This window comes from Hakea prostrata, chromosome 3 (assembly GCF_041222555.1).
Source record: "Hakea prostrata isolate BN-2017 chromosome 3, UWA_Hpros_2, whole genome shotgun sequence".
NCBI classification, from domain to species: domain Eukaryota; kingdom Viridiplantae; phylum Streptophyta; class Magnoliopsida; order Proteales; family Proteaceae; genus Hakea; species Hakea prostrata.
In genome coordinates, this window is record NC_142602.1 from 6,901,626 (window position 1) to 6,918,220 (window position 16,595).

Here is a 16,595-nt window from a genome sequence, read left to right on the forward strand (position 1 = left end):
CCTGGCCTGTATGTTCACGGTAATTTAGTGATGAGCAAATATATTGTGTGCTCCACATCGCCGTGATTTTTTTTTTACCGGTTCGCTTCACCTCCCTACCCCATGTGGGTTCCGTGGTTAGTGCCTTTTACTGGATCTGAGTGGGGTAGGAATTTTTCACCTAAAGAAAGAAGAAAAAAAATCATACAAATTTACCGAACAAAATACCACTTGAATGTATTATAAGTATGCGTTTCCGTTCTGAGATACCACTTCTTGAACAAAATGTTTCTGAGCTAAAAGACCGTTATTTGATTGGAAAGGTGTTGATAAATTCGTTCTAAAAATATTTTCAAAAACACTATTATAATAAATTGGTGTTTGAAAAATCGTTCTAAGGTCTCAATTTGAATCAATATTATCACTTTCATTTCTGTTTTTTGGATAAAACATTTTTTTGATGTTCTGCAAAATGCATTCTTTAAAACACTTTTCGGACCGGTTCGTTCTTAAATAATAGAAGAACGAATCGTTTTAACAAACGCCTCTAACCAGTTATTCCGTTCCCAAATAACAAAAGAACGCCAAAATATTTTTTAAGAACGTTACCAAACGTGTCATAAGTGAAACACGATCGACTTTCTAAAAAATGAACCGAAATATGTTTCGACCATTGTGATCTAATATAATTCACATGGCATGCATCTTATGGTGCCCTAAACCCCATAGGCACCACCACGTAAGATACACCACATAAGTAAAGTTTGTTAAACCAATAAAAGGTTTGTATTAGCAAGGTGAACTCGAATTTGAAGTTTCACCACAATGGGATGGAGTTTGTGGACTTGTTAATGTCTCGATTCAAGCTTAATCTCATTATTTGGGTCAGTTGGTGGCCAGTCAAATTAAATACAAATATATATACTTTGTTCCAACATAATATAAGATTTGACATGGAATCTTTTTTTTTTTTTTTTTTTTTTTTTGTAGAAATAGATCTATATATTAACGCGCGAGACCTACGCAAGGCATCAAGATTACATAAATCTAAATACCTATGATCCAAACAAGGCCAAAGAGTCCGGCATGCAACGGACACAGCCTTCCCATCACATCGCATACAAAGTTTTGAATGTCCACTGGAATCAATACCAACTTGGTCACGTAATTGATCGCTTCCGCCGAATCTGATTCCATCAAGACATTGCTAAATCCTTCCTCTAGAGCTATTAAGATTCCTTCACGAAGAGCCAAATTCTCACCAATTAAAATTTTGTCGAACTAGGCTGGGATCGCATACCATTTGATGGGCCTACCCTCCGAATTTTGACACACGAAGCCCAGCCCACTTCCGTCTTTGTTAAGGGCAGCATCAACGTTAATCTTCACAACATTGTGAGGAGGGTACATCCACCGAGCAAGATCTACAGATGCTTCTTCCCTTTGATCATGGTTGTCAACCCCAATCTTCACTTCATTGAAGCTTGAAAACTCCATCGCCTTCTCGCATGGAATCGACCCTAAAGAATTATGACCTTAACCCCACATGTCCAGCTACTAAAATATGTTTGGCTATGTTTGTTTGTTTTTTTTTTTTTAGCAGCACAAACCATTCGACTTTGTCATTTTATTAGTGACTGCACTGACGAGAGGACTATTGTGGAGAATTCTTCGCAAAAATAAATCTTAAATCTCTTATGTAAGTCAATTTTCCCCAAAAATTTCCGAGACTCCATATGTCTAAACTCTAACGTCCAAATCATTAATTTGGTAATTAACAACTATACTATAAGCCTGCAATCTTGAAAGTGAATATAGCTCCACAAACCACTTCCTAAGATACACAATACAACTACGAGTACTAACAGTCAATCTATTTTCACATTCCTTTGCTCGCCTATATGGGTGCAGCCTGAAGTCAATCTTTGGCACAAATAAGAACCTCCAATGTCTCATGTTGTAACGAAGTCCTGTCAATCAAATATATCACTGTCACTGGTTTTGGTCAATGGCATTCCTAAAACGTCTTGAGCCATCGCCAAGAACGTGGGGTGTTTGACATTGTTTAGTCTCCATCGGCTCAATATATCGAACACCTAGATCCAAGGCAACAATGCCTCTTCTAGGTATCGATCGAGCTCTGATTTAGATTGTTTGCTTGTAGTAAGCTTGGAGATGTAGACGTCAAAGTCTTGATGATCATCACTAGCGGAAGTCCCATCCTCTACCTCAGTTGCTGCAATTATTAGTGATTGTACTACATGTTCAAAAAAATAGTTCATGGACCCCCTCATTAGTAGTCTTGATGTAACAACTAGCATCTTCCCCATACATCCTAGAAAAATTGAACTCCACAAATGTCATTTTGTTGGGTACATGACTACCGTTACACCCAAGGATAGACAGGATTCTATCAATACTAACTGAACTTATCTTGCATTGGCCTAGCGAAGTTAACAATAAAATGGATCTTGGTTCATAGCTCCACATGCCAACTTTGAACAGATTTTGCTTGCTTTAGGAAAGAATATATTGGGGGAAGGAGATATCCTAGCTGTCAAAAGACAAGCTCCGTCGTATAAGAGCTTCATGTAGGTGCACAGATTACCAACCTGCTTCCTCTCATCTATCGAGTGGGCTTCCTTGTATTATGGATTTAAAGCTTTCAAGCAAGTAAACACTTCTTTCAAGGTGTGCAGTGCCACGGCTTCAATTCCTAAAGTCAAGTGAAGCTCATATCATGAGAACCCTATTAAGATACCTGTTGGTCGATAGAGTAACAATTTATGTAAGTATAGAAATGTATACAAGGGGATGGAAACAAGGAACTTGGTTGATGGCAAAATTAGGATAGGGGTTGATACAATCTTTGCTTCGGTTTAAATTGCATTTTGATATCAAGTAGTACATGTTATTTTAGTTGTTTGATTAAAAAAAAACAACGTTGTTGGGGTTTTAACAATTAAAGATAATTTGGGTTTTAACTATCGTATTTTAGTTTTTAACAATTAATTTAATTGAAAGTAATTTAGTATTTTAATTGCTAGAGTGATTAGGGTTTAACTAAAAAAATGTTTTCAGCCAATGGTAGTTTGGAGTTTTAGAAAAAATATTTAATAGTAAAAGTTAAATTTAACCAAGAAAATTAACAGAGGGGTGATGTTTGATATATTTGCTAGGTAAGAGAGGAGGTAAGTGATATTATCCAACTAAGAGGGGGTCTAAATGCTATTTTGTTTAGATAAGAGGGGAGGTAAGTGATATTTACCTTTTTTTTGTTTGTTTGGGTAGAATATTCTTCATTTATTTGTATGTTTTGTTTTGTTCGTAGAAAATAGGGCTTTATTTATTCAAGAAAAAACCACGAGGTATTTTACATCTTAAAGAGTCATAGAGCAGGATCCATGTTAAAAGGAGAGGGATATGGTGGTACACGAACCAGTCTTGGGAAAGGGCTACCGATTTGGCCAACTCATCAGCGGTGAAATCTGCTTCACGATGTACATGTGTGAATGAACAATTCGTAAAGGCTGTCACTAGCTTGAGAATATCAATGAACACATGAGAGATTTTCCAGTTGTGACGGGAGGCTAGATGGGTAATCGCCTGCACCAGTGCTAGGTTGTCACTTTCCACTAGGAGATGGGGAATTTGGAAATCTAGGGCAAGAGTGAGTCATCGCCTAATGACTAGTGCTTATGTAGTAAGAGAATCCTAACAACACGTTATTTATCCAAAAGCAAACACCACCTTAAGATTAGAATCACGAGTTATACCACCAATCCCATAATGTTTTGGATTAGAAAATGAGGATCCATCTACATAGAGTTTGATCTGATCAGGCTGCCAAGGTTCCTACCTAATGAATGTGGGCGTCATACTAGAGAGATGTTGTGGGGAGGGGGGAGGGAAGTCAGCTATCGCTTGTTGTAAGCTTTGCATAACATCTTGATGCCTAGGGGTTTGGGAAAAATGTGTGATAAGATTGTAATATCCCAAGGATCTCATCGCACTCTGTTTAGGTGTTGTTGTCTATGAGTGGATAATGAGGTAGAAAGGGAGACATAAGCTTGGAGTTGTTTTCGGTAGATGGATGATAACCCTAATGGGAACAAAAGTGATCCGTCTGTGGAAAAAAAAAGAAAAGAAAATAGTGAGGAATAGTGTTATTTGAATTTTGAACTGTGAAAGATACGTTAATATAAAATGACCGTGTTGCCCCTAATTTATTTTTTCCTGTTAAAGCTGAATAACTCATTTCATCATTAGTCGTTGTGTTGCAAGTTGCAAGTTGCAACTCGCCTAAAAAAAGAAAAGGAAAAAAACAAAAAAAAATCGTGTTGCAAGTCTTCTATGTAATAATCGTATGCCGTCGTTCCTTAATTAACCCTAATATTATTAATACATTAGTCGTTGTAACAAAAGAAAATTATTACTACATTAAATTGCTATCACCGCAGGGATGAGCTGCTGCTGCCTCGATTTTTAATTTCGCTCTCTGATTTAACGACGCGAAGCATTGTACGCGGTCATCGCAAATCTAGTGACGCTTCACGCTGTAAAATCGAAAAGGCCATTAGCGGGATAATATCGACAGGGGCGCGAAGCCATTTCTCAAAACTCAAAACGATAAATCAAAAGCGCGAGAGTCGAAAGGGCAACGCCGCTATTATTGCAGAAAACAGAAGAAGGAATATTGGGGTGAGCGGTGAACTAAGATAATCTCTATTCATGGCTACGCTGGCTCAGCAAGGAGACAGAATGTCAAGCACGGAGCTACAGGAAACGGTGAAAAAAGCCCTAAACGCTCTCTACCATCATCCTGAGGATGTAATTCGTTTGCAGGCCGATCGATGGCTTCAAGATTTCCAGCGAACTCTCGATGCTTGGCAGGTAGTCTTCTACCCACCACTTATTTTCAGTTTCACTCAATGGATTATATTATATTCAATCGTGCATCGTCCATTCCGAGAGACCAATCATTCAGATCGGATCCGAGGACGAAGTTAATGTTAAGTTTCCCTTTTTTTTATTTTTTAAATATTTTTTGGTCTACAAACTTCTACTAGAAAAGTGTAGGTTCTGATTCACGAGCTGTTCTATACACTTTTACTAGAACAGTAAAGGTTTTGATTCACGAGCTGTTCTCCGAAGTCTCATTGGGGTGTTCCCTTGTTTAACTCAATTGTGCTCTGTGGAATCGTTTTCGGATACGCCCATGTCAGTGTACTACGGAACACGTGTTCATAGTATTGCAGGTATCTAATGGAGAGGGAATGAATCCACTTATATATAGGTTTATAATTGTACGTTTACTATGTATCATCGATTGCCTCTCTCTCACTCTCTGCATGTGTTTTTGTCATCTGCCAATTTAGTTTGATTATTGGCAAATGAGCAGCTCAGCCGGGTTTTGATTCACTCCATCGCCTCTATGTTGAATCGCCCACTCCCTCCCCCCTCCCGCGGTCAAACAGACTGGGAGGGTTCCTGGACTGGAATAATTCAAGCTAAAGCATCATCAGATATATCTGCCGGTTCTTATTCTTCAAAACTCATCATGCTCCTTTTGCTGTATTCTTTGGGTTCTCAGGTGGTGTCATCAACAACTTTGCTCTATACCAGTGGAGGCCACAAAGGTGTTTTTCCCCATGTCTTGTAATCGAATTCTCATTTCTCACGTGTCGGCTGTCTTTCCTTTCTTCTTCTTTTTTTTTCTTCTTCTTCAATACTCGTTTAAGTTTGCAGCTGCTAATAGTTTGGGGAGCTCTTATACAAGGAGGAGGAGGGGGGGGGGTGTTCTGGCAGAGAAAAAAGGAAACAGAGAAACAAACAATTCCTTGATTGGGGGAGCATGTTTGTTGTTGTTGTTGTTTTTCAAGTTTTGTTTTTACTTTGCTCTTGAAACCGTGAACACTTTAAGCACAAAAAGGACAACGTACTTAAAATATGGCTTAACAGATCGTATGTAGAACCATGGAGCACTTAGGGTTATGAAATGAAATAGAGCTTTAAATGCATACCTTCTTTTTTGGTATGAGGGTCAAAACTATACTTGCCTATCCTACTAGAGGGAAAGGGGGAGGGGTGAAGCTGCTGCTGCTGCTGGGAATGGGGGAGGGTTGTGTGGGCTTAAGAGGTAGGGCAATGGCTGGTTTGTACTTACTTGGATGGGAGGAGTAGGACTTTAGGCTGCTGTGATATTTGACTATAGCTACTGTTGTCGTTGAAGGTGATGAACGAGATGAAGAATAGCAGGAATTATTCACACACAGCCGTGGGATTCCATGACTCCACTCTTCCCTTCAAATTCTGATTTTATTCAATACTCAAGACTGATTGTTACATTCTATTGTGGCTTATACATAAAAGGACTCGACTTCCTAAAAGAAAGCGTACTAGGACTTTAACTTGTAATCTAAATCAAACTTGAACTCCTACTTGATTCAAGACTCCATCTTAAATAAAGATTCTATCATATCTCACTCTAGAAATATCCAATTTGGATTTTAAGAGTAGATATGGAATCCTAACAAGAAACAGACTGAAACTAAGAGATTTCTTCACAACTTAGGAATGATACCGACAGGGGCTCTCCAATAACTTGCAAAATATTGACTCGAATTAAAAAAAAAAAAAAGTAGATCTAGGGTCCTAATAAAATGTTGGTCTCAATGACATCCTAACCTTGGATGCCACAAAATTGTCAAAATGACTAAAATACCTCTGGTATGAGTGTATGACTAGAGGCAGTAGGGTTTGGGGAAAGTAACCCTAGGCCCTATATTGCTCCTGGTAACAGCTTACATCAAAGCAGGTTTGATGAAGCTCCTAGGGTTGCCGTGGGCTTGAAGAAGATGAAAAGTTGCAGAATTTGAAGACAACTCATGACCCTAAAAACCCAGGTCGTGGGCTTTGTTTCCCACCACTCCAAGTCTGCCTTTTTTCTATTCAATCCAAAACTGCCTTGTTACAATGAGGAGGGGCTATTTATAGCCTTACAATTGGGGGGAACAAACTGCAACTCACCTAGGGGATCCTATTTGGATTAGAATTCCTTTTACAACTCAACAACTTAAAAAGGACTCTCAAAACAACTAGAAAAAGAGTCTTCTAAAGAACTCCTGAACAAAGACAACTTGTAAATTATAAAAAAAAAAAAAAAAAACCGACAGAAGGAATTCTACTTAAAAATTGGATTCCAACTGGGACTCCTAGTCAAATCAGAAGCTAACCTCTAGTTCAACTGAAGAACAAAAAAGTAGACCTACGACTCTAAAATTATCTGGGTTTAATTGTACTCTTCTAGTGCCCTAAGGGGATGGGAAAAGACCAAATTGCCCTTCTGAAGTTTTGGCCAGCCCTTTGGTGCTCCACTACGGCCTTGTTTTGGGCCCAGATTTTGAGGAACCCTATACTTGCTGATCCTGGTTACATCAAAAGGACTCCTAATCACTCTAAAAGACTTAAAAGGGTAAATAAAATGAAACAAAATTGTATCTAATTATTAAGCATCCCAATCTAACGTAAACACTAACATCAACAAGCCTTATCACGACAAAATGGGGTTGGCTTAACTTAGCCACTAACTTAAATATTAAAATTAACTACTAATCCCATGTAACAGCATTACCCCCACTCCATGGGCTTATATGAATTAGGCCTATTACATCAATAAACCAAAAAAATAATAACTTTAATGTCTATAGAACCTAGCCACGGGCCAAAATCTAGTATTTCAAGGCTCAATTGACCCTTCTGTACAATCTTAACTGCATAAGGGTGTTTCCAAGGCCTCCGTTAACATTCTCAAATCACCTTAAATGAGTGAAATGATGCTTTTTGAGTTTGTCATTTATAGGAGCAACTCCTACATTTCTAGCACAATCATTCCATACTTTATTTCTCTCAATTTTTCCACAGATCCATCTAAACATCCTCATCTCTACTACAAGAAGCTTCTCAATATGATACACCTTGACAGCCAAAAGTTTTTTCCTTAAAAATTATAGCCAGTTGAACAACAATCCTATTGAACCTCCCTCTAAGTTGGTCTCATCACCCTCCAGATGCACTTCTCCACTTCATCCACCCCACTTTAATTCCTTATGAAACATCATCTTCTCACTTGATCTTTTACAGTTAACGTCAAATATCTGAAATAGTCACTTTATGGTATTTCTCTTTTCTCAATTCACACAATGTTAATTTCCCTCATAGTGTGACTAAAATTACATGTTAGATACTTCATCTTCCGTCTACTAATCTTAAACCTATAGTTTCCAGGTTGATTTTCATAGCTATAACTTGTCACTAATGCATACTTTTATCTTGCTCAAAACAATATCATTTGTGAAGGGAATGCCCCACAAGACCTCATATTGGAAGTTCTTGGTTAGGTTGTCCATGTTAGATGCAAATAGATTGAGGGGCTTAAGGCAAATCCCTGTGTAGCCCAATCATGGTTGGGAATTCCTTGTCCTTACCTCTTATAGATCTCACACTAGTCACAATGTCCCTTTTTTTTTTATTGGGTTACAAATGAATGGGGTTAATCAACCCAGAAACACTAATTGAGCATGCAAAATTTTATCCGCTGGTAGGATCTCCTCCATTTGTGGGGGTGGATCCGAAAAGATTTGCAGAGGTTCCTTTGAAGTTTTCGGTCTCTTCGCAAGCCAATCATTAGCTTTGTTGGACTCCCAGTATACATGTAATGTGGAATCTCATTCCTCCAGTATTTCCCATTGCCCTCTATCGCATGCACCATTCTCGCTATTCTCCCTTGGATCATTGCATTTGGCTTTAGAAAATCAATTGCTTTGAGTGAATTGGATTCCACGTATAAAGGCATGATCCCCCTCGCTTGCAAACTGGAGTCCCTCAGAGATTGCATGCATCTCAGCTTCCAAGATATTCTTCTTCGTCGCTTTCTTCATGAAGCCTCCCAAGAACTTGCCATCAGTGTTTTGAATTAAACGTTCTCACTGACTAAACCTGCCGTTACATAATGTTGCATCCATGTTGATTTTAAACCAACCTTCCTTAGGGTGACACCACCCACTAGCACTTCTAGGACATATGGATTTTATTGCCCTGTCCTTGCATGTCCCCTAAGTAGAGTTTACTTGCTTGTAGAGGTCTAAAGAGAGTTCTGCTCCGTTTCTCGGTCTAGTGAAGTTTTCCTTGTGGCTTTCTCTATTTCTCCAACCCTAGATTTGGCACACCATGCAGCTGAAGTAAATCGCCCACCTTGGGTACCAACCTTGTCCTTTGCCGCAGATGTATAGGTTAGGTTGTAACCACTCCTTTCGATCACTCCCAAAGAACCATGTTTGCATTGACTTTGGCAACAATCTGTACCATATACCTAGAGCATACAAACAATCTCTAAAGATGTGAAGTGTACTCTTTGGTTCACATAAACAGAATCTGCACGCCTCATGTACTTGGAGCCAAGGTGCAATATTTCGGCGAACTTCACTATTTTTCTGTTTGGCGAAACATGCAAGAAGGCGAATTTTGGCGAAATTTCGGCCTATAATATTGACCGTTTCTTAAATCTTAGAAGTCAGGATACGGTTTGTTCAGAAAAAGTTGAATGATCTCATGCATGTATGAAAAAGATCAACGGTGGAGATTCAAAATACAGATTTCCCAGAAAGGCTAGTAGGCTGGGTTGGGTTTTCAAAAAGGTGGTACATGAGATTAGACATTTGGATTGTTACGTGTTTGCACTTTGCAGACAAACCCATTAAAAATTTCATAAAAATATCCAAACTTTTCTCAGTGAACTTGATTGCTGTGGAGATGGGCTCCAGAGCAAGATATCTCGCCCTTCCTCCTCCTTTGTTGTTGGTTGCTCTAGAATTTTTATTCATGTCTCTTGTGAAAGAAGGTGTTGGAACCTATCCCATCGCCCTGCTCCATTTTCATCTACGTACTTCCTAATATTTTCTTTCTTCATGCAATTAGAGATTTGATCGGTTGCCTCGTCTAGAAGGCATTTCCCTGGTGCAAGCCAATTATCCTTCTAGAAAGAGATTTTCTTACACCCACCATGAATTTACAATTTTTGAGGACCATCTTCGCCATCCTACTCATCGCCGTCCATATGGGGGAGTCGGTGGGGCAGGTAGCAAATCGATCCTTCCTCTAGTCACTACCATACTTAGCTCTCAAAATTGCAGTCTTCATGTTTTTTTGGTTCAGAAATTCCCGCACTAATTTCATCAAGAAGGCTTCATTTACCTTCACCAAATTTCTAAAGCCCAACCCCCCATCTCCTTCGGTTGACATAGAATCTCCCATCGGAGAAGGTGGGAGCGTTTATAATTTTGAGGATCACCCCAAACGAAACTGCACCTCGTGTAAGATCCCTTTTGGAAGGGGGCCAGAAAAATGGGAATTGACATGATTACTGACTTGGCAAGGTTATTCTTTTTGTCCTGGAGAGTGAGCTAACCTTCCAATTAGAGAGCCTTTGTTTCACTTCCTCCAAAATCTGCTTGTAGTTTTCCCTCTTAATCCTTCCATTCCAAAATTGAACTCCAAGATACTGACCAATTTCTTTTGTTTGAGTGAGCCACTCGCCTGAGTAATTTTTTTCTCCCTCTCCCTGTTAATGTTTTTTTGAGAAAAAGACCCTCATTTTCAGTATGCTAACCTTGCTGCCAGACGCTTCACAAAACTCATCCAGACACCCATTTATAACTTCGATTTGTTGCAGCGAGGCTTCCGCAAACAGGATAATGTTGTCGGCAAACATTAGGTGGGACACATTCGGGCCAGACCTACCCACTTTTATTGGTTTCCACCTGCCATTTGAAACTGCATCTCGGATGCAGTGAGCTAATTCTTTCGATGCATAACACAAAAATGTAAGGTGATGACATCTCTAGGGATTCAGTCATATGTTTTAAGTCAATGAAAACCTTGTGGAGATCCTTTTAACTGTCCTTTTATCTTTCCATGAGCCTCCTCAATTAGTAGATGGCTTCAATCATGATCTACTTGGTGTAAATCCAAATTAGTTCACTGGGATATGGGTCACTCTCCTCAAAGTGAGCCTTCGTAAACTCTCTCAGAGCTTTGTAGTGTGACTCATAAGTTTATGCTTCTATAATTATTGTAACTTCGGATACTACCTTTGTTCTTGTAGATAGATTGGGATTGTAATGCTTCTCTTCCATTCATCTGGCATCTTCCATGTTTTCATAATCTTTTTGAACAAGTTGGTTAGCCAATGCAACCCAATCTTCTAAGTTTCCAACACTTCTGTCGGGGTATCATGTGGAGTTGAAGTCTTGTCAGCTTTCATCTTTCTTAAGGCTTTGTTAACTTCTTCTCTGCTGATCTTCCTTACGTATTTATGCTGTGCTATGTCACGATGAAAGAGTGTAGTTGCCCCATCTCCACTTGGGAGGTCACAGATATGCTCGTCCCATCTTTTCACAATGTCCTCTTCTTACCGATATTCGTTCATCATCACTCTTGTATATTGGTTAACTGACTAAAAAACAAGCTTGAGGTTCACATTTAGATGGAGCAGAATCTCCAGAGATGGACTTCCAAACCCCATTCTCTTGATATGATTTGGAGAGCCATCTTCTTTGATGTTAGTTCCCAAGAACTGGGGTTGATATCAGGCATATTATTGTTAGTTGTTACCTGAGGCTTTGATCTTCTAGCTTGAGTATTTGTATGCTCTCCCCCCCATTTCCCTTTTTTCTCCCTGTGTATTCTTACTCTCCTCCCTTTCTTGTTTCCCTTTTCTGGGGTTTCTGAAATGATTTTCGTTTTCACCCAAAACAAATACCCACACACACAAAAACCAATATATATATATATATATATAATTCCACTATGACTTGGAAGGTCGGAGAAGCTATTGCAACTTGAAAAGCTTAAGCCTGCTTCTCTTAAGAAATAGACAGAGGGACTAACTCAGGTCAGCTTTCACTTCAGGCCCTATTCTTACTTATTGCCTTCCATGTTAAGGACATGGTGCATCAATATTTATTAACTGCAATGGGCTTTCTTCCTTGCTTCCTTTGTATGAATTTTCTGTTAGTTCCTTGTGATATTCCTCCTATTACTTAATTTTTTTGAGTGTCTTAAGTCGAATTATGTTTAAGACGTGCTGTTATTTTCTAAGTATTGATTTTTAGAATTTAGCTTCTCTCTCTCTCTCTCTCTCTCTTATTTGTTTATCTATTTTTCTAATTGAGCCGATTTCACATGCCCCTCAACTGTAAACTTGTTATTTTCTTTTTCAAATTTTCATGTGATTTCTATCAATATATTTTGCTCAGGTGGCTGATGACTTGCTCCATGACCCCAGTAGCAATCTGGAAACACTGATTTTTTGTTCTCAGACTCTAAGAAGCAAGGTATTTTGTATGTGAGTTATGAATTGTGTAATGAGTCTGAGTTATAATTCTGGATGTCATTTTTTTTGGTGGATAACAAACATATCTTTTTTAACGACAAATTTAGTCCCTCCTTATTTAGTTCCTTTTGTGACTTAAGTTTTTACTGTTTTAGAAAATGTTGTATTTGATATTTGGGTTTATAGGTACAAAGAGATTTTGAAGAACTACCCTCTGAAGCTTTTCGCCCTTTACGTGATTCCTTACATGTAAGTGGGGTATTTATGTTTTATTTGGTTATGGTAACTTAAATGTACTTGGACAATGTGACTTTGCTTGTAATCTGGAATGTATGGATGATTCGTGGTATTCTTTTGTTATAACATATTCATAATTACAAAAAACCGTATATACACTTCCATACTCTCGTAATTAAGTCAGAGTAAGCAAGAAGGTATCCTTCTTTGGCTCTACTTGAATCATCTAGTCTGTACCACTTTCAAATCCAAAATCTTTTTGATGATGTAATCATATAATCTGAGCAGAGAGATGAACTTGAGTTTTTAGTTCCAAATTACAGATCTTTGTGCGTGTCCATTATGGAGATTCAACATTGGATAATGACTTATGCTATGCTTTAAGAGAGCATTCCTTTGGCTCCTTCTCCAAGTTCTGATCAAGGCAGCAAGGTTCAAGAACTTGATCTGGGGCCAACTCAGTGGTACTAGCCAAGGAACCTAGTACCACTGAGATCTTGCCTGTTAGCGGTAGAACTGTTTTTGTTGAAATGAAAGCAATGCGAAGGTTGGGAAGCATGAGATTATAGTAGAGTTCCGATATATACTGAGATCTGACTGAGATATCCAAAATATGACCAAGATATCTGAGTTAACTGGGATCTCAGTTAAGTTGGGGTGATCCAGGGTTTAAATTTTTTTTCTTCTTGTGTTGGTTCTTAAAGAGACTGAGATATTCGGTGACTTCTTTAACCATGCAGAGGAGGCATTGAAAGTAATGCCGCAAATAGTCAGCAGCAAATTTGACAAATCATCAGGTTCCTAGTCAATTAAAATTTTCTGATGAACAGATTCCAGCTGATGTTGCCACCACTAATTGTCCATCTACTGCTAAAATCCAACAACCCTCTTCAATTCCAGATTATACAGACCAGGGAAATCTGAGGTAAGAGGCATTTCACTGATTCAGTAAAAAAAAGGGCGAACCCGGTGCTGAAGGCTTCCCCATAAGCAGTCCCTTTGTTTTGTTTGGGTGGGGGGGGGGGGCAGTTCACCTGAGCAGCCTTACCCTTGCAATTTTTGTTGAGAGGCTGTTTGGATGCCTTGACCTCTGGCCACAGTTGTTGTCCACTGGCCATTGCATTTCACTGATTCAATATGCTTCCTAAATCTTTGAAGTTAAAACCATCGTCCACTTCAGAAGAAATGCAAGGCAAAAGATAATCCATAGTTCTTATGATACTCTTTTAAACACTCACCCATGACAAGCATCTATTCTTCTAGAGTGCTGATAGACTTCTGCCCAACTTAGTTGGTCTTGTGATACCTAATTTTAACTAGAATTTCCCCTTCGCCTTTTTCCTCTTGAGTTGATGGAATCTGTGGCATGGATTTATGTAACCACCGCCAAATTCATTTGGGATTATAAAGTGTCAAGTAAAAAAGGTTTGCAATGGGGATAAAAGTATCGGAGTGCTCCCTATCACAAAGGTGGTGAAGGATCTTGCCCTGGCACAAATGTCACATTTTAGGGGGCAAAATTACAGTCAATCCTGCGGTCCTCTAATCAGCTTTCTGACATTGGATTTGACATGAACCAATTTTCCAAGGAGCCTTACCTTTCACCCTTTATCTGCTGAGTTATATGGACTTGCCTTTTGCATCTGGTTGTATAGAAAAGAACGCAATAGTTGATCCGGTTGCAGATCTGATGCCCATTAGAAGGGTTGTCAGGTCAAGGTGGCTTTCTGAAAATTTGTTGGCCAAGATAGAATGATGTCCATATTGTTGGCCATCTTGAAGTTATTCTTTCTCAATAATTTGACTGTATACACTTATACATGCAACAGGTGAAGCCGGTGCCAAAGGTTTCTGCACAAGCAGAGTTCCGGGGGGGGGGGGGGTAGTTTTCCTACAGATTGTTACCCCAACAATTTTTTGCTGGGAGACTCTTTTGATACCTTGACCTTGGGGCTACAACTTGGTCCACCAACCATTGCTCTAAGGCCCGCCCCCCTTTAACTGTTTTACATGCAATAAGAACCTTTAAAAGATTTGTCGATTGATTTGGATCATCATCTGTTCTTTCCCTCCAAGCTGCCTGTGCCTGTTGTTTTGTGGATCCCTTTGTTATTTACCATGCTATTTTTAATACATTTAGATCCCCATTTGCTTATCTCAGTGGACTTGATTGCTCTGAGAACTGAGATGTGTATAATGCAGGCTTTACTGAAAAAACTACACAAGGGTCCTCCTAAAGTTAGAACACAGGTATTGTTTGGCCTAAACTTCGTTATTGCTTTAGGCATTTTCAAGGAGATGTGGGGTTTATGTTGTTCTATCTGAACCATAGTGCTACTGAACTTTGTTTTGCTTTTCTAGATTAGCATTGCTGTGGCGGCTTTGGCTGTGCATGTGTCTGCAGAAGATTGGGGTGGCGGTGGCATTGTGAATTGGATTAGGGATGAATTGAATTTTCATCCAGAATGTCTACCTAGTTTTCTGGAGCTGCTGACTGTTTTGCCTGAGGTATGCTTGCAGACTAGCATCATCCTTATGTTGTGAGGGAATTTCTGAAGGATCTTTTTGGTGAACATCATTTGTATCTTCGTGTTAAAATTACTTTCTTTACATCAAAAGACTACCTGGATATAGGTGTAGTTGGTGCCAGTTCTTCCCCCCCTTTTTCTTTTCACATCATGTGTTTCAAGTTTCAACAGTTTATCATCTGATTTCTTGTAGTTTTGGTGTACTTAACGATTTAATTGTACCTTGGTAGAATGCACTTTTGACCATTGTGACTGCCTTTGATACTATTTTACATGTTCTCTATTGCTATCAGGAGGTGTTCAACTATAAAATAGCTGCTCGTGCGGAAAGACGCCGCCAATTCGAGAAGGAACTTGTTTCATCAGTTGACGTTGCTCTTAATATATTGACTGCCTGTTTGAGTTTTAATGAGCTCAAGGAGCAGGTCAGATATGTTATTTAAGTAAACGTGTTTTGGATCTGCTCTGCTTTCCCCTCAATAGTTTTATCTTTAAATTTGGGAAGGTTATGTTGACAACTTCATTGACCAAGTTGTCAAAGAGATGCTTCATCGTTTTTTGGAGTCCAAAACCTTCTTCCATATTTTTTGATTTAAAATTTAGAATAGACAGTGTATATATTTTTCCTGATTTCAGCTTAAAATTTTCTTGTGAGTATTCTAGTTATGGGATGTGATGCAAGAATGATTCTCTAACGAAAATAAAGGAAAGTTGTATTTATATAGTTGAATAACATCCTCTGTACCAAAGATGATGTGACTTGCCCAGGCTCCAGGCATTGTTGTCAATCACAAGTAGTGGGGGAAGAACAAGAAAAGATCACTTCATAAAATGTTCACAAACTGTGTGGGACCAAAAAACATAAATCAGACATCAAGAAACTCCAGTATCGCTGGAAAAAATGGTAGTTGGAGATTCTTTCCACCTAGCCTGCCCTTTCACTCAGTTACCCACATTACAGGGGGACTGCCTGTGTCAGGTAGATAGTGTGGATTCTACACTTATGTAAATAGGATAGGATGAATAAAAGGGCAGGCTGGGTGGAGAGGATCTGGACTGAAAAAAATGGAGCCAATCAATTTTGCTTTTTTGATGCCAGTGAGCCTTTTCAGGAGGCTAGATTCTGAAAGCAGTCAACTCAACATTGATCTCTCTTATTCTGAAAAGTGAGGATCCAATGGAGTTTTCGCACTTCAGGCCAATCAGTCTATGTAACTTTGATTACAACCATTAAGTACAGTCATCTGTATTCCTCAAAAGAAGAGGAGTTGCTGTTGTTGGGACCCCTTCCTTCATATTCTGCTCTAGGAGGGTTTGCACCTTGTAGATGAACTGCAGAGGTGGTGGTGGGTGTGAAGGGTTTCAGGGTGGATGGCTCTCTCTTGTAGTCAGAAACTTTTGGGTGTTGTATCTCCTTTGGTCAACAAGGTTTTAGCTCACATGGCCTTTTGAAAAGATCC

At 39.1% G+C, this 16,595-nt stretch overlaps 1 protein-coding gene and 1 long non-coding RNA gene across 2 annotated transcripts in view; both read left to right on the top strand.

The window, feature by feature from the left end:
• The first annotated feature begins 4,395 nt into the window (after positions 1-4,395).
• The window catches only part of MOS14 (ARM repeat superfamily protein), a 52,818-nt gene continuing 40,618 nt past the window's right edge, over positions 4,396-16,595 (top strand). The window contains exons 1-6 of the mRNA XM_089148582.1: positions 4,396-4,872; positions 12,294-12,371; positions 12,557-12,619; positions 14,810-14,857; positions 14,969-15,115; positions 15,429-15,560. Of these exons, the coding sequence (XP_089004708.1) occupies positions 4,711-4,872; positions 12,294-12,371; positions 12,557-12,619; positions 14,810-14,857; positions 14,969-15,115; positions 15,429-15,560 (630 nt within the window). The 5' untranslated portion in view covers positions 4,396-4,710. The remainder of the gene's footprint in view (positions 4,873-12,293; positions 12,372-12,556; positions 12,620-14,809; positions 14,858-14,968; positions 15,116-15,428; positions 15,561-16,595) is intronic.
• LOC149020443 (uncharacterized) lies at positions 4,879-8,835 on the top strand. The gene is made up of 2 exons (XR_016172191.1): positions 4,879-5,237; positions 5,358-8,835. It is a non-coding gene; the product is annotated as an uncharacterized LOC149020443 (long non-coding RNA).